Source organism: Pleuronectes platessa, chromosome 11 (genome assembly GCF_947347685.1).
Source record: "Pleuronectes platessa chromosome 11, fPlePla1.1, whole genome shotgun sequence".
Lineage (NCBI taxonomy): Eukaryota > Metazoa > Chordata > Actinopteri > Pleuronectiformes > Pleuronectidae > Pleuronectes > Pleuronectes platessa.
In genome coordinates this window covers 20,475,273-20,500,433 of record NC_070636.1, presented here as the reverse complement: position 1 = coordinate 20,500,433, position 25,161 = coordinate 20,475,273, and the positions used below count along the sequence as shown (strand labels likewise).

The 25,161-nt window shown below is 41.1% G+C and overlaps 1 protein-coding gene across 1 annotated transcript; it reads left to right on the top strand.

The window, feature by feature from the left end:
* The first annotated feature begins 154 nt into the window (after positions 1-154).
* On the top strand, positions 155-23,575 carry ctage5 (CTAGE family, member 5). The gene is made up of 28 exons (XM_053433978.1): positions 155-462; positions 734-867; positions 1,943-2,029; positions 2,264-6,890; positions 7,024-7,263; positions 7,556-7,653; positions 13,495-13,626; positions 14,228-14,249; positions 14,390-14,478; positions 14,730-14,801; positions 15,458-15,568; positions 15,663-15,734; positions 15,873-15,977; positions 16,164-16,286; positions 16,907-17,086; positions 17,269-17,359; positions 17,571-17,638; positions 17,738-17,808; positions 17,894-17,995; positions 18,119-18,215; positions 19,043-19,110; positions 19,273-19,358; positions 19,438-19,551; positions 20,110-20,268; positions 21,290-21,415; positions 21,587-21,639; positions 22,041-22,218; positions 22,302-23,575. Exons 1-28 carry the CDS (start codon positions 342-344, stop codon positions 22,532-22,534), a joined length of 7,659 nt encoding a protein of 2,552 aa, XP_053289953.1. The 5' UTR covers positions 155-341; the 3' UTR covers positions 22,535-23,575.
* The last annotated feature ends 1,586 nt before the right edge of the window (positions 23,576-25,161 follow it).

Here is a 25,161-nt window from a genome sequence, read left to right as displayed (position 1 = left end):
TTTTTTGTTAAAGCTCTTTAAAACGTTGATCTGTCGCCAAGTTTGTTTATTCCTCTCACAGTGCATCGTTAATAAAATACGTTTCTTTTAATATTCATCACTAAAGTCAAATTGAACTTTCAGCAGTGATCAGATGATGTTTTGTTTTGTGATCAGCTCCTCTGTGTTAATGATTATCCTCCTGCCGGCCTATATCTTATCTCAGCTCTCTCATTTAGTATTGAGTCCTCATTACAGCAACAGCATAGAGGCAACGTCCACTTGCCAGCACAACTGGCCAAAGGGATTTCAACCCCATTATGGACATTTTCTCCTGAAGCACTCCTGTTAAAACTTCAACAATGGCTGTTTCACGGCTCTACTCATTCCTGTGGATTACAGGCATCGTGCTTGTGAGTGTTCTTCACATGAGTCTGGGGTTGTTGTCTGACTACAAGATCTGTGGAGACTCCGAGTGTGAAAGTAAGTCCCGTACAGCGGCTCCTATCATTTTAGTTTGTGGATATAATGTGATTAATTTTGAGATTTTCAAATGCTTCATTAAGAAGGATTCATTTGTGTGTGTTAGTCTATGTATTGTGAGGACAGGTTGCTTCCCATTCAAAGGATGACTAACCTTTGGTTTTAGTTGTAATGGTCAACATTCGGGTTAGACGATGAGGATGAGGATTACATGTTACTGTGTGTGTGTGTGTGTGTGTGTGTGTGTGTGTGTGTGTGTGTGTGTGTGTAGGCCTGATAAGCAGGGTGCAGGCCATCAGGGACCACCGCGCCAAGGACTGCCGTTTCCTGAGCTTCAGAAAAGGAGACACCATCTCTGTTTACCACAAACTGAGTGGACAGAGGGAAGACCTGTGGGCAGGGAGTGTATGTCTGCTGACTCCATCTGTCTAAGTCTCTCTCTCTCTCTCTCTCTCTCTCTCTCTCTCTCTCTCATACACACACTTCAAAGCAGAATTTAAAGAATTGCTTTACCTTCTCAAATCAACCAGTCTCTTATTTCAGGTTTTAGGTTATCAGTTTAGGTTTTTTCATTGAGAGATTGAGTCATGTTGATACTGTAGCTTTAACACCTGATAAACACAAATGGCTTTTAAAGGATCGGATTTACGTATATTTAGTTGTGTTGAGATTATTATCTATGACATGATAAAGACATATAAGCTATATTGGTATGCACCACTGCTACTTGTGTGTTTTACTGTAGCAACCACTTTAATTAGCTTAGCTTTCCCGAGCCATGTTTAATTATTGATTAAGATAGAATACTGTCCTACATAATGTAGTTCCTCACTTGACACTTGGTGGTGCAACATAATGCTTTAAAGTCCCACTGCCTTGAGTGGCTTTTAGCAGAACAATGAGATTGAATCAGTGTGAATATATTGCATTTCCTATAAGAAGGAAGCTTTCACTTTAGAGTATGTGAACACATCAGTACTCTGATTAGTAGGAAGAAGAACAAACAGTTGGGATAGTCCTGTGAAGGACATGCATTTATAAAAAATGTATAATCTTATAACAAATAGCCTATTAGAAATGTATCTTAACTAAGAAAATACAACAGGAAACAAAACTGAGTTCCGGCACAAACACCTGGTTTGTAATATATGTCACAAATACCTTTTGCATTATATGAATAAACATAGATTATTAATTCAAGGAACCAAACAGAAATAACCTTGATGGTAAAAAAAATCCAGGCTGTATCAAGGATTACCCTGGTTATGTCCAAACAACATGTAGACATTTATATTGGGAGAAACCGGTTTTCTATTTATAACCATGTGCTTATTTGTCTGCATGACTCATCTATAAATGATACTGAAACATTTTTGTCTTTAAATTTCTTATCCGTCTCTTATTTCATCTCTTTTTTTTTGGTTTTCTCCCACTCTCTTGACTAATGGTCATGTCCTCTTTTGTTTCCTTTTGGTTTTAGATTGACAAACAGTTTGGCTATTTCCCAAAGGATGCCGTGCAGGTGGAGCAAGTTTATGCAGCTAATGAGAAAGTTGTGGAAACACAGGTAAAGCAGATTTGATTTCTCTTGGTCTTTAGATACAGCCTGTGGACAAAACATACTTTTTCATACTAATTATAGAAGGTGAAAGCAATAGCAAATAGGTAAAAGGTAACATTGATGTGCATTCTTAAAGAATCAGGTATATTGTTGAATGATCACAGTTATTTAACTGATTGTTGATTTTATATGATACTGATGCTTCATAACTTCACAGCCTGTATTTCTCTCTCCATTCAGAGATCTGATTTCTTCTGTATGGATGAGTTTGGTTATCCTATCGACTCCAGTGATCTGGACAGTGATGATGAAACTGATAACCAGAAAATCCAAATCCAAGTAGCAGAATCACATAACAACGCCACAATCGTTGAAAGTCCTTCAACGTCGGCGGATCCCTCTACAGAATTCCCAGTTTCAACTCAGCAATCTGAAGACACATCAACAGAAGGAAATGAAAACAATAACGCTGGTGATGCTGCTGCAGGGACTCACAAGGAAGCACACGACAACCCTGCAGCTCTGAATGTGCAAGGTGGGTCTCCATCCTCTTCATGGCTTGGTTCTTCCGTGACAGGATGGTTGGGTCTGGGAAAAGAGGAGGAATCTGTCAATTTACCTGATGAAGAGGAAGACGAAGGGAAAGAATCACAAGCCCAAACTTCAACTTCATCAGTGACAGGATGGCTTTGGTTCGGAGAAGGAAATACTGATGATGCTGTGAAACGCGGAGAAGACGAAACTAAAGAAACTGCTGATTCTTACACTTCAGCCTTCACTGGATGGCTTGGCTACGGAGGAGACACAAAAACAGATTCCACCGAAAAGGAGCAGGATGGCACAAGAGAAGTGAAGGAAGAAAATGAACCAAAAGTAACATTCAGGAGCAGGAGGATGTCTCTGGACCTCGAGGGTAGCCAATTGCACGAAGAAGAGGAGAAAGAGGTGCAGACATTGGATTGGTTAGGGAACGGACTGACACACACGCTGGGATTTGGCGGGACCAATCAGGAGTCAGAGCAGGAGAGAAATGCTGAAAAGGAGGCTGAGAAGGCAATTGAGGAAGAGGAGGAACAGCCTTCGTCTGGTTCTTGGTTTGGGATTGGTGACATTTTGGGATTCGGGAAAAACAAGAATAAAGTTGATGAGCGTCAAGACGGTGGCTTTAAAGACACAGAAGAGAACAGAACCACAGAAGAAGAAACACTTTTAGAGTATGTAGATGCCAGTGAAACACAAGGAGAAGAGGAGCAAAAAGAGCCAGACGAAGAGCAACTGGAGGAAAAGCTTGAGACGGAAACAATAACAGAAGAGGGAGATAATAGTGTTAATAGCAGCTCCAACAAAGACACGGTTCTTATTTCTGAGCCAGAAGCCGTGTCTACCACCTCATCGCTGGATGAAGACGAGAGTACAAAATCGGAAATCAATCTAGGGCCTGAGCTCAGTTCTGTGGATTTAAATTCAGACTCTACTGCTCAATCTGTTGGTGAGGCTGAGGAAGATGAAAAAGATAAGCAGCAAAGAGAGACAACAGATAGAGGGGGAGAGGAAGAGGGTGATGAGTCAATGGAAGAGGAAAAGCAGGAGAAAATGGGGGTAAAGCCAAGTGTAAACCAGAATGGATTACAAGAGGTGGGAGAGATACAGGTAGAGGAGTTACAGCAGGAAAAACAACAGGAGGAGACGCTGGAAGATGCAGTGGAGTTAAAAGAAGAAGAGAAGCAGCAGGCAGTGAAAGAAATACAAGAAGAAGGGAAACAGGAAGAGATGGAGGAATTAAACAAGGTGGAAGAAATAGATGGAGAGGAAAGGAAGAAGTTAATAGAGGTGATGAAAGAAAAGGACAAACAGCGGATCGAGGAGTTAAAGGACGACAACAAAAGAGAGGAGGGGGAGGAGGCTAAGGAAGAGAATAAACAGGAGGGTGTAGAGGGGTTAAAGGAGGAGGAAGAGTTCAAAGATGAGGGGAAAAGAGAGGAGGAGGAAGTAAAGGAAGGAAAGAAACAGGCGGATGTAGAGGGGTTGAAGGAGGAGGAAGAGTTAAAAGATGAGGAGAAAAGAGAGGAGGATGAGGAAGTAAAAGAAGAGAAGAAACAGGGTGTAGAGGGGTTAAAGGAGGAGGGAGAGTTAAAGGAAGAAGAGAAAAGACAGGAGGAGGTGAAGGAGTTTAAGGATGAAGAGAAAAGGGAGGAGGAAGTGGACGCGTTTAGGGATGAAGAGAAACGAGAGGCAGAGTCAGAGGAGTTAAAGGAAGAAGAGAAAAGAGAGGAGCTGGAGGACTCAAAGGATGAAGAGAAAAAAGAGGAGGAGTCAGCTGAGTTAAAGGAAGAAGAGAAAAGAGAGGAGGTGGAGTTAAAGGACGAAAATAATAGAGAGGAGTCAGAGGAGTTAAAGGATGAAAAGAATAGAGAGGAGGAGTCAGAAGAGTTAAAGGAAGAAGAAAAAAGAGAGGAGTTGGAGGATTTGAAGGATGAAGAGAAAAGAGAGGAGGAGGTGGAGGAGTTAAAGGATGAAGAGAAAAGAGAGGACGAGTCAGAGGAGTTAAAGGATGAAAAGAATAGAGAGGAGGAGTCAGAGGAGTTAAATGAAGAAGAGAAAATAGAGGAGGAGTCAGCTGAGTTAAAGGAAGAATGGAAAAGAGAGGAGGTGGAGTTAAAGGACGAAAATAATAGAGAGGAGTCAGAGGAGTTAAAGGATGAAAAGAATAGAGAGGAGGAGTCAGAAGAGTTAAAGGAAGAAGAAAAAAGAGAGGAGTTGGAGGATTTGAAGGATGAAGAGAAAAGAGAGGAGGAGTCAGAGGAGTTAAAGGAAGAAGAGAAAAGAGAGGAGGTGGAGGAGTCAAAGGATGAAGAGAAACAAGATGAGGAGTCAGAGGAGCTTAATGAAGAAACGAAAAGAGAGGAGAAGGTGGAGTTGAAGGATGAAGAGAAAAGAGAGGAGGAGTCAGAGGAGTTGAAGGATAAAATAAAGCAGCAGGAGGTAGAGGAACTACAAGAAAAGCGGGAGCAGGAAGGGATAGAGGAGTTAAAGGTGAAGAAGAGACAGGAGGAAAAAGATGAGGAAAGGTTAATGGAGGAGGAAGAGAAACAGGAGAAAACTGAGCTAAAGAGGGAGAAAAAGCAGGAGGAAGTGGAGGGGTCGAAAGAGGTAGAGAAAAAACATGAGGGGGAGGAGGCAAACAAGGAGAAGAAACAGGACATTGTGGAGGAGATTCAGAAAGAGGTGATAAGAGAAGAGCCAAAGGAGGTAAAAGAGGAGAGTAAGCTCAAGGAAGAAGCAAAACAGGAGGAGTTAAAGGAGGCAGAGGAAATAAATGGAGAGGAAAAGAAGAAGGAAATAGATGAGATTAAAGAAAGGGATAAAAAGGAGGAAGTTGAGCTGTTAAAGCAGGGGGAGGAAGAAAAGCAGAAGGAAGGAGAAGAGTTAAAGGAGGAGGTGGGGGAGCTAAAGGAGGAAGAGACAAGAGAGGAGGTAGAGGAAGAAAAAGAGGAGAAGAAACAGAAGGAGGATGCAAAAGAAGAGAAGAGCAAGGTGGAATTAGAGGAGTTCAATGAGGAAAGAAAGGCGGAGGAAGAAGAGGTGGAGGAAGAGAAAAGGGAGTTTGAGGAAAGTCAGCAGGTGAATTACGTTGAAGGGGAGAGGAGGGACAAAGAGGAAGAGGAGGGCCTTAAATGTGTAAATGAGCTTTGTCCTCAAGCTACTGATGATGAATCTGTGACTGACAATATCTCTGAAGATGGAGTGAGCTCAGCAGACGGAGGTGAAACCCAGAGAGGAAGTGAAAAGAATCACATAGGAGAGATTCAGACAAGGGTTTCTGAGGAAACAAAGAGAGACGTAATAAGACAGGAAGAAGATGGTTTGGACGTTTATAAGACACAAGACATTGAACTGCCAAATTTAGGAGAAGACAGAGAAGAGGGTCTATCGTATCCTCATGATCCAAAAAACCAAGATCTCTGTCAGGGTAATGATACTGAGTCCAAAGATGCTGAAACTAGCAGCGATGGAATTTCCAATGAGAGGAAACCAAAGCAAATACAGTCAAATACAGATCATGAGACTGATGATGTGGGGAATGAGAGCTCTGATTCACAGATGAACGAGTCTGTTGAAAGTCAGACCTCTGAACAAACTGCGGCCCATGTGTCTGAAGAACCTGCTGGATCCTCACTTCCGCCCGAAGATCTCCACACGAGAGCAGCAGAGACTGGAAATGGAGGAGCTTTCGGCCTTTTTAAAAACGCCTTTAGCTATTTAAGCCAAACACGTGACACTGAAACAGGGGATGGTGTTGATTCTGGTTTGGAGACAAATACAGGTGAGACGTCTCAGCCACAAGCTCCTCAGGTCTATGAACAGGAAGTAAACTCCAACACTGATTCGAATCAGATTTATACACAAGATCGTCCAGGCGCCATGGCCACAGAGCAGCCACAGCCTCCCCCTTCCTCTGCCAGCATCCAGACATCACCCGTGTCTCATCCCCATACCCCATCTCTGCACACACCTTTCCTCTCCAAGCACTACACAAACCTCCCCGCCTATATGACGGTGGAGGAGGTGAATGTTTTGACGGAGCTCTTTGGGCGACACAAGCTCCAGTTTTTAGACTACATGTTGGGGAGCTCAGAAACCGTGGCTGCGGGGCCTGATGAATCTATATTGTCAGATATAGAAAGACTTCTACATCATCACAGGGAGACCCTGACGTCTCCTAGCATGAGACTCGCAGATGCTCCACAGGAGGACAAGGAAAAAACCAGGATGCTCATCGCTCTTCAAAAACTAGAGACGCTGATCACAAGAGTGAGAGAGACTTCCAGCACAGGAAAATCAGACAGTAGCAAAGGAAAGCATCAAGGTATATATTTCTATATTGCTTCAATGATCAAGGTAAATGATCATCAATATTGTCAGATGATTCAAACATTTGATTTCAGATGGGTTTTGACTTGCATTTGTCTCAATCAGAATGCATGTGTTCCCCAAAACAGCCGAGGCCAGCTGTGTCGGTTCATCTTGTTCAACTCACAGCAAAGATCCCAAAATGAGCCCTGTGGACGACTCAAGGAAGACAGAGGACACTTCTGTAGCCGCGGATAACATCCAGAGTGATGACATGACGGATGTGGGGAATGATGGAAAAGAGAGGGATGAGAAAAGAGAAAAGAATAATGATGGATGTGGGGAAGAGTGTCCTGAGAATCAGTTAGGATCACCGCCGTCCCAGGAAGGTATGGACAACTCGATAACCCCTAATCAAGATGGGTTAAACAGTGATTAAAAGATCATAAGCACAAATCACACACGAGTCACTTGACCGTCTGCATCCCCATCATTCAACAACACAGCCTGAAGGGTTGTGGCACGGCTAGAAAATTAGTTTACAATTTATCGTTTGTTTCGTGTGTTTTATATATCAAACAAACAATTTGATTAAATTCGATTAACTTTATATCACCAATATAATTTTGACAGAGTGGAAATGCTTGAATTCTAAACTTCAATCTTTCTTTGTCCCTCCAGGAGTAATGGAGCAAATTCTGGACTTTGTTCATCAGATCGGTGAAGAATCAGTACATCATGCTCATGCAGTGAGGGAGCGTCTCACATGGATTGCACAGGTAGGTGTTATCTATAACAGTGAATTTCAACCTTTTTGGAGCCGCGGCACATTTTTTACATTTACAAAATCCTGGGGCACACCACCAACCAAAATGACACTCTATGGACTAACACAGTACATATAATACATATAGTTAGTAATATAATTTCTAAATGTATTAAAAAGCCTATTTTAAATTATTTCAGCCCTTTCTTACTCTTACCTTTTAATGAGCACAAATTGAATCAGATTTATGAAACAATCTTTGATTTAACTAAACTTTATTTAACGGAGACATATTATACCCATTTTATCACATTTGATATGGTTCCTTGGGGTCTTATTGAAATGTCTGTAACATATTTTGGTCAAAATACCACAAGGATCATTTAAAACAGGACCTTTTAACCCTGTCTAAAACAGATTGACCTGTTTTGAGTGCCAATAGTTACTCCCGCCGTTTACCCGCGCTTCATTGAATTTCTTCACTTTGACATTCAGAGCACTGGGCAGAAATCACATCGCGTCAACACCCACCGTGGGCCTTCGCGATGCTTTGTTTTAATTAAACAGTCGGATTCCCCTGGTCCGCACCAGTTCTGGCTGCTAGGCGCCAGCCGAGGCGCACCGCCGGAAGGGGCCCCCCGCGAGAACGGAGGGTTCCCCCAGCGGGCGCCATAGCTGAGGTGATCCGCGAGAAGGGCCCGACACGCGTCCAGAGTCGCTGCCGCCGACCGCCGTACCCGGTCCCCTCCAACGGCCCGCCTTCCGCACCGGCGATGGACACCGCCCCACGGTCCAAGAGAAAGAAAGCCCCCGCACCACTGACGCCGTGAGGCACAGCGGAATTGGACCTCCCCCCCCAAAAAACGCCGAGTCTCCGGCGGCGTGGATAGGAGGGCGACTGCTCCCCCAGCCGCGGCACCTGCCCAGCGGTTTAACCACAAATACCAATGATATCGGTGAAAGTCAAGTTTATTACCGATGTGCAGATGTCGGTAAACGAGGCAAATATCTGCCGCTACCGATGTTCGGCCGATACGTCGGTGCAACACTAGATATTAGATAATTTCCCACGGCACACCTGACGATCTCTCAAGGCACATTTGTGTGCCGCGGCACACTGGTTGAAAATCACTGATCTATAAAGCCATCATACAGCTAAATATAAATTATCACAAAATGTAAACCATATTTATAATTTGTCATAAACCAATGACAGCAAACTGAAATGCAGTGTTAATGATCAAGGATCCTTCAGTTAAATACTGGAATAGCAGAAAACACATAGTTTTACATATGCAACTACATTGTAGTGACTCCTGCAGACTTGCCGCCATTTTTTTAATTGAGCTGAAGGAACCAGGCAAATAATTGCTCTTCAACATCGATGAGCTCCAACTTCAATACGATCTGCTTAGTAACACTCGTCATTGTTCTGAAGTAAACGAAGACCTCAGAGAATTTGTAAATAAGCGGACCAGAAACGGGAAGACACTCAACTAGCGATTTGGCATTGTAATTGCAGGGAAGTGTGCGACTCACACACACTCACACCTACGTACAACTACGAATGCTCGGCCCTACGACATAGCTTCAACGCAGAAGTTGTCAGGCGTGTTGGTTTATCCTAAATATGAGACGATGAGCCGAACTCGGTTTGTTCAATCAAGTATTTATTTAGGAAGCAATGAAAGGTAACAATCAGCAAAGCAATGGGCTTCAGAACACGAGACCCATCAGAACGCATCAAACAGCTGGCGCCTGTCTATTTTATAACAGTAGGTCTTGGTTCTTCCCCCTCGAAAGTGCGCAGGCGTAGGCCATCCTCTTGGTATTGGAATAAGGAAGTGACAAGGAGCCACTCCCAAGGCCTTGACACAGCTGATGGCATGTGGGCCAATGGTGTTGACAATTGGAGAAAAGATTATTGTGTTCTTGTTATATCAAACAATGTTCTGTTTGTACAGACATTCAAAACAATTTAACCAAAACAACGAAACACATTCTGGCGCTCACACATTCTAATTTTAAGATTAAACAGTAGGAAGGAAAAGGTTATTATTAATCATTTGTGTGAAGGCCATTTATCTGGCTCAAACTGCTTCTATCATTATTGTTAAGAGTACACCTATAATTTGAAATGCTTCTATCTTTATTTATTTAGAGTTCAGTCAGACAGAGACTATAGCTAAAATATTGAAATCCTGACAAAGTATAAATCAAACTCAAAGGGATAGTTCACTGAAAACTGAAAATGCACTCATTATCCACTCACCACTATGCCGACAGAGGGGTGGGTGATGTGTTTGAGTCCACAAATCACTTCAGGAGTCTCAGGGGTAAACAGCGTTGCAGGCATATCCAATACAATTTTAGTAAATGGAGCCCCGTCTACAGACATAGAACAACAGAAACATGATGTGTCTCCACACTACTCGTGTGGTGTCTTCCAAGTGTCCGGAAGTCCCCGCTTTAAACACAGTGTAAATAACCTCGTTTTGAGTTGCTTATGAATGTCAGGGCTTGCAGACACTTGGATGACACCACAAGAGCAGCATGGAGGCATGTTAATTTATTTCTGTTGTTGTATTACGTCTGAAGAAGAAGGTCACCTTGGCTGCAACACTGTTTACCCCTGAGACTCCTTAAGTGTTTTGTGGACTCACCCACCCCTCCATCGGCATAGTAGTGAGTAGATAATGAGGGAATTCTCATTTTTTGGTGAATTATCCCTTTAAACCTCTGGGACACTGAGCCAGAATTATTCACCTCATGTGGCTACAGTGGGCGCTGTTGCTCTGTAAAAATGATATAGTGTTGCTTTAAAACTCATAATAAGGAATGAAGGAATTTTTGAGTCTAGAGGGATTCAGGCTAAAAGGTTTGAATATGTTCATAGAGCAGGTTTAACATCTGAGTCTCTGAGTTCCAATAGTGTTAATGATCAAGGATCCTTCAGTTAAATACTGGAATAGCAGAAAACACATAGTTTTACATATGCAACTACATTGTATTTTTTTAATTGAGCTGAAGGAACCAGGCAAATAATTGCTCTTCAACATCGATGAGCGCCAACTTCAATACGATCTGCTTAGTAACACTCGTCATTGTTCTGAAGTAAACGAAGACCTCAGAGAATTTGTAAATTAGCGGACCAGAAACGGGAAGACACTCAACTAGCGTTTTGGCATTGTAATTGCAGTGAAGTGTGCGACTCACACACACTCACACCTACGTACAACTACGAATGCTCGGCTCTTCGACATAGCTTCAACGCAGAAGTTGTCAGGCGTGTTGGTTTATCCTAAATATGAGACGATGAGCCGAACTCGGTTTGTTCAATCAAGTATTTATTTAGGAAGCAATGAAAGGTAACAATCAGCAAAGCAATGGGCTTCAGAAAACGAGGCCCATCAGAACGCATCAAACAGCTGGCGCCTGTCTATTTTATAACAGTAGGTCTTGGTTCTCCATCGGCATAGTAGTGAGTAGATAATGAGGGAATTCTCATTTTTTGGTGAATTATCCCTTTAAACCTCTGGGACACTGAGCCAGAATTATTCACCTCATGTGGCTACAGTGGGCGCTGTTGCTCTGTAAAAATGATATAGTGTTGCTTTAAAACTCATAATAAGGAATGAAGGAGTTTTTGAGTCTAGAGGGATTCAGGCTAAAAGGTTTGAATATGTTCATAGAGCAGGTTTAACATCTGAGTCTCTGAGTTCCAATAGTCATCTGGTTGTAGAGTGCCTCTCCAATATCCTGAACTCGTGACATTTGGATCTTACTCTCCCTCCGCCTCTCAGACGCTTTGCCCGAGTCTCAGCTGTCAAACTGGCTTCGTCGCTGGTGTCTGGGCTGCTGGTTGTTTATTACTCACGTTGAGCCAGCTGGCTACCAACGTGCTGCGAACACAAATAGTTTAACAGGGATCCTCTAGTCTGAAATGGAGGAAAACGTAGCCGGCCCGGTGAGTATTAAAACCCTCAGAGAGCGACGACCGCCGGGGGAACGTCTCATGTCACGTCCTCAGCTGTGTCCTACTTCCACAGCTCGTAGCTTGTGGTGATCACTCGGAGCAGGTGACATGTGCTTATACGATTTCCGAGAGAAAAGTGTATAAAGACATAGTTACGAGTTACATTTGATATATCACATTAAATAACCGGAAACGAAAGTAGAACAACATTGAGAATATTGTAGTTTTTGTAAACAGTGGTTATTTTGATGACACCTGTTTCCCCCGGTGTCACTTTGAAATTGGTCCGACATGCCAGTGTGGCAATTCACAAATGGTGACGTTGCGGATGAACCATTTTCACCCGCGGGGGTGTAATAGCACTTACCTAACCCTAGATAGTGCACATAACAACCTTTATGTACAATATTCATATATTTATTTACTACAAATAGTTAACAATTATTATCTGGACTAATTTAAATCTGTTTAATTTGTTGGGTAGAAATTAACATAATATTCCTGGCCCCCCTCCACGCACAGCGGAACATTGTCTTGTCCTTATCGGTGGTGTTGTGACTAGGATGTTATACCGCCGCTCGTACGGGTGATGACGGCTGTGGTTCTTCGAGCTAATGTCGGAATAAATAACAATTAGAACTAAACTAACTGGGCAAATGAAATAGAAGCGGACATGGCGGAACACCCGGCAAGCGAGCAGTTCTCCAGCGAAGCGGCCGACTTCCAGACGGCGGCCGAGGCTTACTACACTATCGCCGTTGAGAAAGTGAAGGATGTACGTTATGTGGCAGGTTTCGTTAGCATTTCACAACTAGCATTCACAGCTGAAACAACGCAGCGGACTCTCACGCAGGAGAACAGCTTAACGGTTTAGTTGCTACGTCTTTTCATTTTCGATGCACCTCCTTTCTGAAAACATGTGTCCTAGCATGGCTGCTAACCAGCTGTCAGTACTGTTTCAGATTGTATCTTCAGAGTCAGCGGGTTGTAGTAAACTAGCTAACTGAGAGTAACGTTTCTGTTCCTAGATGTTTGCGCTTGAACATTGCAGCTGTTTTTAAAATCTTCCCTGAAGCAGATAAACACAACACCGGCATGTATCCGCTGCTATGTCCTTAAAGCAGTTGTGTAGTAAAGTGTATGGACACTACAACCACTGGTAGATCAAATAAGATAATTGCCTTGGTCGTTTAAAAAAATGAAGAGGCATGTTCCTTCCCCAATGAAGCAACAGCTGTTAAATGTGTTGAAATCTGCTCTGTTTGACATGTGAAACTAATTCTGACTATAGTGTAGGGCTTCTTTCAGATGTACTTAGTGGAAATACTGTTTACAAACGCTCTCTTGCAAGCCGGATCCTCATGTCCACAATGAGAAACCATTGTTTACACTGCACTTAGTTAAAAAAGAGTGGACTAATTGAATCAGGTTTTGTTCCCATATTAAGGAGTATCACATAGGGCTTGGTAATAAACAACGTGAAGAATTATCATTTTCATTGACTTCAATACAACAAAGGGTTCAATTTACATTAATAGAATTCACAATATAATATGCAAGCATGCTGAGGAGTTATACACATCATTGATATACCTCATATTTGTAAAATGTTTTGGTGTTTTAAAAAAAGTTTGTCTTACTCTGCTCATGAAGAAGAGTTTAAGATCATAACTTTAACTCAGACCAAAGAGCAATCTTAAAACTCTACAGAGATAATGTGATATTTTTTGTGATAATTATGGAAATCCGCTGAGCTTGAAGTTTTTTTTTAGCTTGCGATAACTTTCGGTCCTAGAATCATACAATTTCTAAGAGGCAATTTAAAGATGTTGATTGAGAGTAGCTTCCATAATAATCCGCTCTTTCCTCCTCGTTCAGGTTGTGTCGTCACTGCCTGATGACATCAGACCCGGGCCAGACCTGTATGGCGTACCGTGGGAACCAGTCATCGTCTCCAGTTTGGTGGGACTGGTGACAGTGTTGCTGTTCACCTGTAGATGTTATAGCTCTGTGAGTATGGTTTAATCACCAAAAAGGTTGAGGGTTAGTTGTTGGCAGTTCTTCCTTTACCCTGTACACACCTGGTATTAACATGTGGTCTTTGTGATTCGATCACAAGTGAACAGCTCTGAGTGTGTGCCTTCACACCTGGTATTAAAATGTGGCCCCACATGCATCTTGTGATCGGATCTGAGCTGGTCTAACTTCCCCGCTTGATATGCAAAGAAACACATACATCATTCTGTCCGTCCGTCTGTTGTGGTTACAAAAAAATCAATGAGAAGAGAAAAATTATGTTTCATTCATAGCGAAATTCTAGCGGCAGGACACCAGCTGAGTAGAAAGTCCATCATATGTAGCCCAGGACCATGCGTTGCGTTCACACTGCTAAAAATTGTGGGCACATGTGGCCCAGACCATCTCCAAATGTGGGCTTGCGATCTACAGTATATCCAAACTGAGTGTGTTCACACCTGAACTTAGAGCTGTCCACTTGTAATGGGATCACAAAAACCACATTAATAGTGGGTATGTACGGGCCCATATTGGCAAATCGTTCAGCTTGAAGACCTCTTGTTCATCATTATTTATGTCTTTTTTCTTTCAACAGGTCAAAAGCAGAATGTATCGAAGTAAGTTACATTAATTATTACTTGATATCACATTCTTATGACTCTTTCCAATCACATTACATTAACTAGTGAATCAGAAATAAGAGAAAAAACATAAAACATAATTTTAATCTTTTTGTTTTGTTTCCCCTCATTTTAAGGTAAAGAGCATTGGATGGCAGCACAGGTTACACAGTTGCTTGATGAGAAGTGTAAAGTTCTTGAGACTCTTAGTAAATGTCAACAAGAGGTTGGTAACTGTCTTACACACAGCATGAATCTTTTTAAGAGAGGCCTTATCACTCTTTTTTGATTTCCATGTCATAAAACCATCTGAAGATGCAGTGTCTAAGTTATGTGTGACGTGAGGACAGGAATTTTCTCACGACTAAAAGTTAACAGCTCATGCAATTTAAGTCAAATTCTGAAGTGATTTGCATTTTGGTGTGATGATCATGAGTCTTTAATTGGATACGTTTCTTAATTTGATGTCTTTTGTAGTATGATGAACTGGAGGACTCACTCAGGGACAGTGGTGTGTTGGCCCAAACTCAAAAGACAGAACATCTGGAGGTAAGGCTAATAAAAAATAAACAGAAAACTTAAATGTAACAGTAGGAATCTCTTTTTTTCAAATCTCTTTCTAACTAAATTAGCTGGGAATCTGTGCCCAGTGTAAACAGACCATTTAACACCTTCTATGGAACTTCCACTAACAGTAGCTGATCTGGAGGGCTGACACAAATTTATCTGGCATATAATTGATATAACAGCGTGTCTAATTCATAACTGCTATCGTGTACAGATACACACTGTACAAACAGAGCTGTAAGCAAACAGGAAACATACAAAGGGAAAAGCTTAAGTTTGTTTTAGAAGGTTGTGCAAACTGGTCGTAGGTGCTGTACTTCTTCTTCGGCTTCTTTACTTGTGTTTGCGACTGCATGGTGCAGTGTCTAAAAGTTGCTAATACTATCCCTAAAAGTGAATTAAATCAGACATCTTTGCAATCCTTTGAATTGTTTAAAGAGGCCTCCCAACACAACTACAAATATATTTAAAAAGATTTTTGTGCATGTATTTTTGCTGATAGTGCCATTATGAAGCCACATCACTGAAGACAGAGGGTCAATCTCAAAGCTTGAACCTGCTTCAGTGCTGGTGTGATATTGTATCTTGTTGTCATTTGAAGGTGTTTTCTGAACTTATTTGTTTTTTCACACATCCAGATGAAAGCTGGACAGTTGGAAAATGCTAAAAAAGAGCTTGAAAGGGATCTCGACCATCTAAAGGATCAACTGGACCAGCAGAAACAACATAAGAAAGAACAAGAAAGAAGGGTAGGAGAACATATTTTGAAATTCAAATAAAATTCGTTAACTGATAATTTATTGCAAAACAAGTTGATTATTCTCTCTCTCTATCTTTCTGCAGATAGCAGTGCTTGAGGAGAGCATGGCAACATTTGAAGAAGAATCCAAAGACCTCCAGTCACAAGAAGAACAGGTGCATTCACCTAGACTTGTATTATCTGTCCTTGCCTGTCCTCCCTGTACCTTTGCTTTCCTGTTATTTCCCATCAGTTGCTTTGTCTTTTCCAATTTTCCTTTGCTTGACAGCTGTCTTACTGTTTGTCTGTTTTAGGCACAAACTACTCTGAAAATTTACAGTATGAACAGTGAGAGATTACAAAGGAACCTTGAAACAGTGGGAGAGGAGAACACACTGCTACAAGAGAGCAATGCTCAGGTAGGATACTGTATATATATACACACACACACACACACACACACATACAAAATATAACCATGTATGGAATGAGCTTTGCAAGTCTATATTCTTCACATATTTAGTATATTAATCACTCTCCTTTTTCATCCCCCTTATTCCTTGCACCATAATTTCATCTATCACCCTATCACTTTCTCTCCGCAGCTGAGGCAGCAGGTGGAGGGATGGGCAGAAAGAGTGAATGAGTTGGAGGCAGAGATGCAGAGGTGTGAGGTCACATTCAGCGGGATGCAGCAGGATGTGGTCAATAAGGATGAGCGTATAATGGTATGGTTGGTTCAAGCATTACTTATCATATACAGTTAGTAAGGTAGGAGAATTGGCAACAGAGTTTACAGAGAGTTTGTTTCACACATGCACAACACAGTAGCAGGTTTTCTGCACAGACATGTTCACAACAGCAACAATTCTCTGCATTATTCAGGCAAGAGGTGGAGCAGTTGCATGCAGCAGACATAGGCAGGAAGTGATGTATTAACTCCACTGCGGAGTTCACATGATTTTCTTGACAACACACAGATACCAGTGTCAGCTCTCATCACCACAAACTCTCTAGACAACTTCATCGTTGTCTTCTACATGTGTGTAACCATTTTTTTAACCGGGAGATATTTGTTCCGTTTTTTTCAGTTTCTGCGTCAACTGAGACTGTGGAGCATATTACTCTGACATTTGCTAACACAATACAGAGGAACTACAGAGTTCAGGGCATGTCTGAAAGCAGCTTTAGTTAGTCAGTCAGTGAATATTGTCCTTGAATTAATTTTCTTCATATAGTGGACTTAACTCAAGAACTACAACAGAAGAAGACAATAAACTGATGTAAAAGATGCTAACCTTGGAAAAAGGACTTTGTTTGTTGAGATCAAATGTTTTTGTGCTGCCAGTCGTTGACAGACTGCCTGCTGAAGATGAAGGCTTGGGATTCGGATCTTGAGGAAGAGGAAGGAGCAGAGAAGGAGACGTCCAATGGCGCTCGGGGAAAAGAAAAGGAGAATGGAAGAGGGGGCGTAACGGACCCACAAGGTCATTTCCAGAAAGTCCAAATGCTCATTTATGCTGCTAAGGTATGTGAATGAAATGGACACATTGCATTAGATTCTGTGCTAGTTGATAAGAATGGTTTATACAGGACAGTTTCTTTAAATGCTGGGACAAATTACAGAGACCTCCAAACCAAACACACTGACATTAAACAATATAATTGACAATACAGCTGCTAACATTTTGTGTTATAACTTGTTTGAAGCTTAACGCCGACCTCAAATCAGTAGATGAAGACAAGGACAGAGTATTTGCCAAACTGAATGATGAAGTAAAAGCTAAAGAAGACCTTCAAGGTGAGTCAACATATTACTGACGTCTGTCTTATTAATCATGTCAGGGTGACCGGATATTGTGGCCACAATAAGATGTATGATGGGTTATGTAATTTCCTGAACCTAAACATCCATTCCTCATCATAAAATAGTTATGAGTGTAAAGACACATTATATCAGATGATCTCTTTGTTTACCACTGCCACTTGTGTGTATTTGTTTTTCCCTTCAGTGAGCATTAAAGAGCTGGAGAATGAGAAACTATCTCTGCACTCAGATGCGGAACACTACTCGGATCAGGTAGCTGACTTTATATGTGTATTAGTGTGACATTATATAATAATGGTATCCTACATTAATTAGCATTTTAATTATTCTTTTTTTTTCTAATGTGCTCAGGTCCAACGATTACAACAGAAGCTCCAGATTATGACAGAAATGTACCAGGAGAATGAGCTGAAGCTGCACAGGTATAGAGGCACAGATAAAGGCCCATGTAAAGGTATTTCTTAATTCTACTGATTTTAAACTTACCGGATTAATGTCTGTTTGCAGACTGCTGACAGTAGAGGAGAAGGAGCGCCTGCAAAAAGAAGAAAAGTTAAATAAAGCTGACAAAAACATTGCATTGGCCATGGAAGAACTCAACAACTACAGGTAGCTGCCTATGACAATTCTTACCAAGCACATTAACAGTATCTAATATCTTCAAGTCATGTGTGAGGCTCCCCTACACACACACACAGTTCTACATCATTCTACATCATTGTGTTTCTTCAGGCAACGAGCAGAAGAGATGGAGGAAGAGCTGGATAAATCCAAACAGGCTTACCATACTCAGATATCAGCCCATGAGAAGAAGGCTCACAACAACTGGGTTAGTAAAACTCCACCATAAACCGTTTTACAAATGTGGAACAAACAGTCAGAGATTGTATCATCACATCAGTCACGTCCGTCAATATTGGTGTGAAATGAATATTTCCACATTTCCTGTCTGTCACTACAGCACATTAAGACAAGTTGTTTTCAGACATGCTATGAACTTTGTTTAATCTCCAAACATTCTTCGTTCAAGGTTGAACGAAGAATGTTCGCTGCATGTTAAAACGCAAATGAGTGAGAGCCTTTCTCTGGAGTTTTTCCTTCTAGCCCCCTTGTAAAAACTCTGCATAATGTCCAAATGAGCCAATGTGAGGATGCAGGAGATTGAGTGGGTGTGTTGATGATGTTTCTAACATGCGACAGAGGTGAAAGTAAATTAAAAAACTAAAATAACACAAATATCTCAGGATTAAAAGAGGTGCCATACATGTGGAAGACGAAGATGTCCGGAGAGCTTTTGGTGTCGATGTGCTGTAAACAAAAACATACAATCTCCACAGTGGAAATAATACATTCCATCCTGCCTCGGCCTGCTGCACGTCCCCTCACCTGAACACTCCAGAGAGTCCATGTTATTGTGAACACGTCTGAACGGAGTATCTCCCTCTGTGTTGTTCATTCTCTGGAGTTCTGAGAACGGCTCCAATGTTGTACTTGGGGACCCAATTTGCATTACTCCCTATCTCATGATCTATAGTTTTCTATTTATTCAAACTGCCTACGGAAATATACTGTATATTCAAGCACACATATATAGACTGTGTCCGTATCTATGCACATATTACATGTCAAGGTATTTATGTTGGCTTGATTTTCTAGCTTGCAGCTCGAGCAGCAGAAAGAGATCTAACAGACATCAGGAGAGAGAATGCCCTCATGAGACAGAAGTAAGCAAATTTAATAACTTATTTATGTTTGTGGCACAACTGCAGAACAATTCTGCACTCTAAAATCTGCTGTCTTTAATGTAGTCATATATTTTGTACATTATGGGGTCAGTGTCCTAAAATGTCATGCCATATATTAACTAAAGGTGTGTTTATTCACAGGCTGACAGACACACAGTTCAAACTAGACGCCCTTGACAAAGATCCATATGCTTTGGACAGTCTGGCCAGACCAATGCCTTTCAGGGGTGAGCACACACAAACATACAAACACATACAATCATACATTACTCCTTGACATTTCACTAAACTCTTCTTCCCCTCCAGCTGAAAGGTCACCATATGGTCCTTCTCCTCTGGGTCGACCAGGATCTGAAACCAGAGCTTTTCTTTCTCCTCCTACATTGATGGATGGACCATCTCCTCGATTGTCTCCTAGAGGTATACACCTACAACTAGGCTGCAGCTATGCACAAAACCAAAAAACAGTCAAGTTGATCTGCATAAAAAGCCACTGTAGGCTTAAATATTGGTTTCATAATTTTCAGCCATACCTTTGCCTATTCAGTCCCCCCCAAAAATCATTTAAATACAATCACATGTAACGTGTCAAAGATAACAGCGGTCTACAGCATGATCAAGTGTTGATGCTGAAATGTCTTCAGTAGCATGGTGTGTATGCTGGAATGCTGTTTGTGCACTTCTCGGGGTCCATGGGGGAAAAGTTCAGAGTGTATACAACAGTAATATGTCTTCAAACTTCTTAGTTCACTTTTATTGATATATTCTTTAATGTTCTCATTCTTTCTCTTCTTTTCTCTTGCTCTCACTTATTCTGGCCTAATCATCTCTCTCTGATATTATGGGTTTGGTTTTGGCTCTACTTCCCTTCCCTCTTTGTCCCCCTCTTACCTCTTCTCCCTCTCTCTTTCTGTCATCAAAATGCTCCACCTGTCCCTTCCTACGGTCTTTTTTTCCCTCTGGTCCTTCCATCCACAGTCGGCCGTGGTCATATGGAGCCCCCAGGTGGCCATGGGGACATGGAGCGGAGTGGAGGGCCTCACTCAGACAGTGGCTCAATCTCTCCCACATGGGACAGAGATCGCAGGGGACCCCCGCCAGGACCCCACGGGCCCCCTGGGCCCCTAGGACCTCCAGGTGTGTGTATATGTCAGAAATAGAAAGACAGAGAGAATCTATACAAATGTCTACAAAGCCAGAGCAGCCCTGACCTGCCTCAGGTGAATTATGATTTAGATTATTTTTAACAGTTTATTGTATCCGAAAGTGATCAGGAGATTGAACTCATTTCAGTATGCTCCCTTGTGTATCATATCAATCCAAGAGAAGGCTTATGGTATTATGGTATTTTTAAGTAAATTTTCTTTGTTTTACCATGTTCCAATGTTGGGGAAAGGTCAAAGTGAGCTAAATCCAAAATGCAGTGAGCCGTGACTGCAGAGATGAAAATAAACTGGCTCTATTATCTTGATGATGTTAACTGCTGTATATTAGTATAAGAATTTTGATATTCATTTATCGAAGTTTTCCTTTCAGGGGGAGATATTTGAATGTGGCACCACTGGATTTCCGTTTATTACACTATTTATATGTGTATAATTGCATTATTTGCACTGTGATTTTATCGAGGCCAAATATGTTGCATTTGTCATAAAGGCATCGTGCTGTTGTGTCTGCTAGCTGTTGGATTTGTCCACACTCCATGAACAGGTGTTACTAGTAACAGCTATTACAAAGGTTGCACCTACATTTGGGGATCCAACATTCAAAGTCATATGATGTGCATGTGGCTGCTAAATGCATGTTAACAGTGCATGTGGACTATGTTTAGTGCATTTTGAGCTTTTATTTTGGAAGCTACAGATATTAGATCATAATCATATCCACCTGAAAAACACAATTTGAACAACTTACTGTCATGTTTACATTAAAAGGTAAAACCAACCTATTTTTAAGCTCTTACACATCCAACTACAGACACTAACACTTCACTCCCAGTGTCCATGATGTCACTCTCCTGTTATTATTTAATGGAGTAACCTAAACAAATATCAATGTACATTTTTAACTTAAGTTTAATTTATCTACAGCTTTGGGAAGATTGGACATATGACATTGTTCCTTGCATTTCTTCATGTTTTCTATGCATCTCTCTCAGGCTATATGTTCCCAGAACCAGGAGGTCCCATGTACAGGAGACCTCCTCCTGGCCCTCCTCCTCCCCATCTCAGGGGGTTCCCACCTGCTGGTCCACCAGGACCTCCACGCCCCACAGACATGCCAGGTGAGTCACTGGAATCTGTACAGGGGATTATAATTACTTCATTGTTTTCCCATTTTTTACTTTTGGGCATGATGAAATGAAGAAGCTGATTGGAAGCTTGTGAAAACCTGTACATGTATATGAATGCAGATGCAGAGTCTGAACTACTACTGAATGTGTTTATGAATGCAGATGGCTTGTATAGAGACAACAGCCTTGGACCTGGTGAACAGGAATACAGAGAGGTAAGACATACATATTAGTCTGTAAGAAATATACAGTAGGTGTAAGGACTACAGTATTTTCCTTTCAACCCTAAAACACAATCATGAGCTTTAATCACCGCTAATCAACTATTTGCCAATTTGGGAATTCACTGTGACAAGTTCAAATAATGCATGAAGAAGTTGACTGATCAGAAATGTTGTTTATCCCTAGGACCAAATTGCTTAGTTCAATTTCTCAATGTCCATTATGCGCATGCTATTGAATCTAGTGTTTGCTGATCATCCAGTGGGACTGTGCTTGAATGAAAAACAAACTGTATCCTTTCCCTACTTAGAATGCATAAGAATGGGATTTGTTGTGTTACCTGTCCACTGCAGTCTCTGTAACATTTACCTGTTTGAATCTTTCTCATTATCAGTCTGGTCCTGGTGATCGAAGGACACCCCCTGAAGCAGATCTAAGGATGGGGGGCCCTCCCCCACCTGGAGCCCCAATGGGCCCCATGGATGGTCCCTTTCCTCGTAGAGGTCCCTATGGACCCCCACCTCCTGACTTCTACCCTCCCAGGGGACCAGGGGGCCCTTCCATGATGCCTAGTAAGCTATCCTCACACCATGCTCCATCTTATCTCGATATGTCATTGGTGTAATCTTGACTCATCACTCTGATTTGCCACCAGGGTGGGCACCTCCACCTCAGGGGATGATGTTCCCTCCTCGTTTTCCTACCGGGGGACCTCCTCATGGCCCAGCTCCTCATCCTCACTATGCTCCCCCCATGCGGCCCCTTCCACCTGACGGCTTCCATCCTCCCTCCATGGGTCCTCCTCCTCCTCCTCAACAGTCCCTCCCCTCGCCACCACACAGCCAGTCACCAGAAGAGCACAGACCCTCACCTGAAGATGCAATTTGATCCTGAGCAGCTTTCTACTTAAGCTGTGAGATGAGGCATTTCAAGTTCAAATCAAATGCAGTGGTATGGATGGCGGGCAGGTTGCAGTTTACCACTGTTGCATATTTAACATATGGAATGAATAGTGTTACAGACAGGAAACATCAGTCTTCGTCAGCCTGTTTGGTTGTTGTCTGTCTACATTGACTCCTTTTTTCATCCTTTTCTCTCTTTCTTCTGCCTTCTTTCATTTTGTTTTTACCGCTCTCTGTTCCATCGTCATCGAAATACTTTCTCATTGTGGTCTTCCTCTTATTGTGGAGTGGTGGTGAAAGCAATCTATGCCTAATCTGTATGGATGTGTGTGGGACAATGTTGCCACATGACCTAGAAACAAACTGAGCTTGATGATGGCAGATCGGTTTTTAATGTGACTTGAAATGTGTGCATGTAGAGATGCTGAATGTGGCGGAGAAAAAAATGTTTAACGAATGGAACCAGTCAACATTTCATCCTGATGGGACAGAAATCTTAATGATCCTGAGCTGTCGGGAACGAAATGTAATTTCACCGCCTAATACCCTTTATTTCTTGTGACAACATTCTTGCAATTGTCACCATGAATTTTTAAAATTAGTCATTTAGTATCTGCGTTGTTGACCTGGATTGAACTACACAAAAACTACGGATCCCACCAGGTCTTATTTTATCTGTGACTGGACCGAGGTTGATCTAAAACTCTCTTCAATTTTCCCCCAGAGGTCAAATGAAAGTTTTCTTAAATTATAATTTCAACGAGTAACTTAATTTCCCTGAGTTTCCTGCGGGACTTGGAGGATTCTGAGCATCAGGTGATTCTTGTTACAATGAATTGCATGTGACCCATGCTTGAAAACAATTGTGGCTTTAAGAAGAGACTTGTGTGTTTTGTCGAGGTTGAGACTCATTGTGTAACATACTGGTAAATAAAATGGAGTGATCAGAAGAGAAAGCATGCACCCATGTGAATTTTGTAAAAAAGCGATTATTAATAGATGAATAAAGACTCAAATTGTCAATGTCTCAATGTTTCTCTAATGTATTTTATGTTCAGTTTATTTCCATGGAACTGAGAATCCACTAAGGAGTATAAAGGAATCAGTTTGTCATCTATCAGTGTTTTATATAATTTTGTGTATACATCCAATGTTTATAATCACGTTTTATTAAACCATAAATTATAAATATATTTTTTTACTAAAAATCCTTTCACATATATTATGTATATATCCTTTCAAAGAAATGATTTAGTTAAATTATTCTAATCTAAATTGTACTGCACCTCACTAAGCTGCCATGTTTCACTTGAAACTACTACAATACTTAAATATAGTGGTTTATATATATAATGAAGTTTATATTTCAAGACTCAAACTGTACGTCATATAATCTCACATGTACTGTAACTCCTGGTAAATATCCTGTAATTTGAATTTACAAGATTTGTCATCTTTTTCTAAACTTATGGTATAAATTTCAGTCATCATTTGGTGTCACAACAACAACAATCCTCCACATGTTGCTGTCGAAGATTCTGAATTAATTCAGATATTATTAACATAGAATTGTTTGGAGCTCTACTAGTGGCTAAGATCTCAAAGGAAAATTAAGCTGGTGCTTCGCTCAGGTAATTAAGCAGTTTTACTCATTCTCTCAGCTTTCTATATTACATAGAAAACCTCACCACAGTGTGAGTAGTGGTGTATAAAACACCTTCCTGTTACCATTATTTCAGGTAAAGCTAGTTAGAAATTTAGGATGATATAGAGATTTTTCAAAGTAGACCTTTTCACAAAATAATGTACTATCTAAATTTGTTTGTATTTCAATATTTGCCGGCATTTAGTCTCTAATGGGCTTGGATAAATTGTCTCTGCATTGTTTGCCCTCCTTCTTGTCTTGGGGAATTTAATTGAAATTACATTTTACATTAGCTGCCGGTGTTTGGGGCCATTATCCAAGTCACTGTTAATGTGATTATAGCTTTACCACTGAAAGAAAATATTTGCCATGAAAAAAGTAATTTCCGGCTTCTGTGGCCTCTTTGTATTAGAAGGGCTTTTTAGTAAAATACACCAGGGTTTACTGTTTTGTCATGCATACTATTTACACTCATTACTCTGCCCTGTATTACAAACACGAGACCCACGCTGTTGTACAACTTACAGTAATTGTATGATAAAGATGATACAACTGCAACGTAATTCAATTACCAGCGTATATATTCGATCATACGCTACAGTATTTCTGTCCTGTACATATATTTTTCCTTCACCTTCACTGTACATAATTTTCACCTGCATTACTTACCCCAATGCACTCCTGTCACTTCAATCATTCAGTATTTATCTAAATTCTAACAATCACTTTTCAGAGCTGTCCACTTACAGTCATCACCCTACACTCACTTTTTTGTCTTTACTTGTTGTCTTGACATGCTCTATGTTCCTTCAAATTGCTCTCAAAATAAAGTTGTTTTGAATTAGATTGAGTGTATTCCAATTACTGTGAAAGTTATTGTAAGATAAAATAACTTTAAAATTGTATTGTAAAGTAATATAACATTTTCTCTACATTAACTAATGACCTGTATTTGTCTTTACCTTCCA

Bases quoted from the DNA above. Each gene is read 5' to 3' on its own strand.
- ctage5 (XM_053433978.1), top strand. From the start codon at position 342: ATGGCTGTTTCACGGCTCTACTCATTCCTGTGGATTACAGGCATCGTG. The intron at 14,250-14,389 runs GTAAGTTACATT...CCTCATTTTAAG, and splicing joins CAAAAGCAGAATGTATCGAA to GTAAAGAGCATTGGATGGCA. The intron at 17,360-17,570 runs GTGAGTCAACAT...TTTTCCCTTCAG, and splicing joins AGCTAAAGAAGACCTTCAAG to TGAGCATTAAAGAGCTGGAG.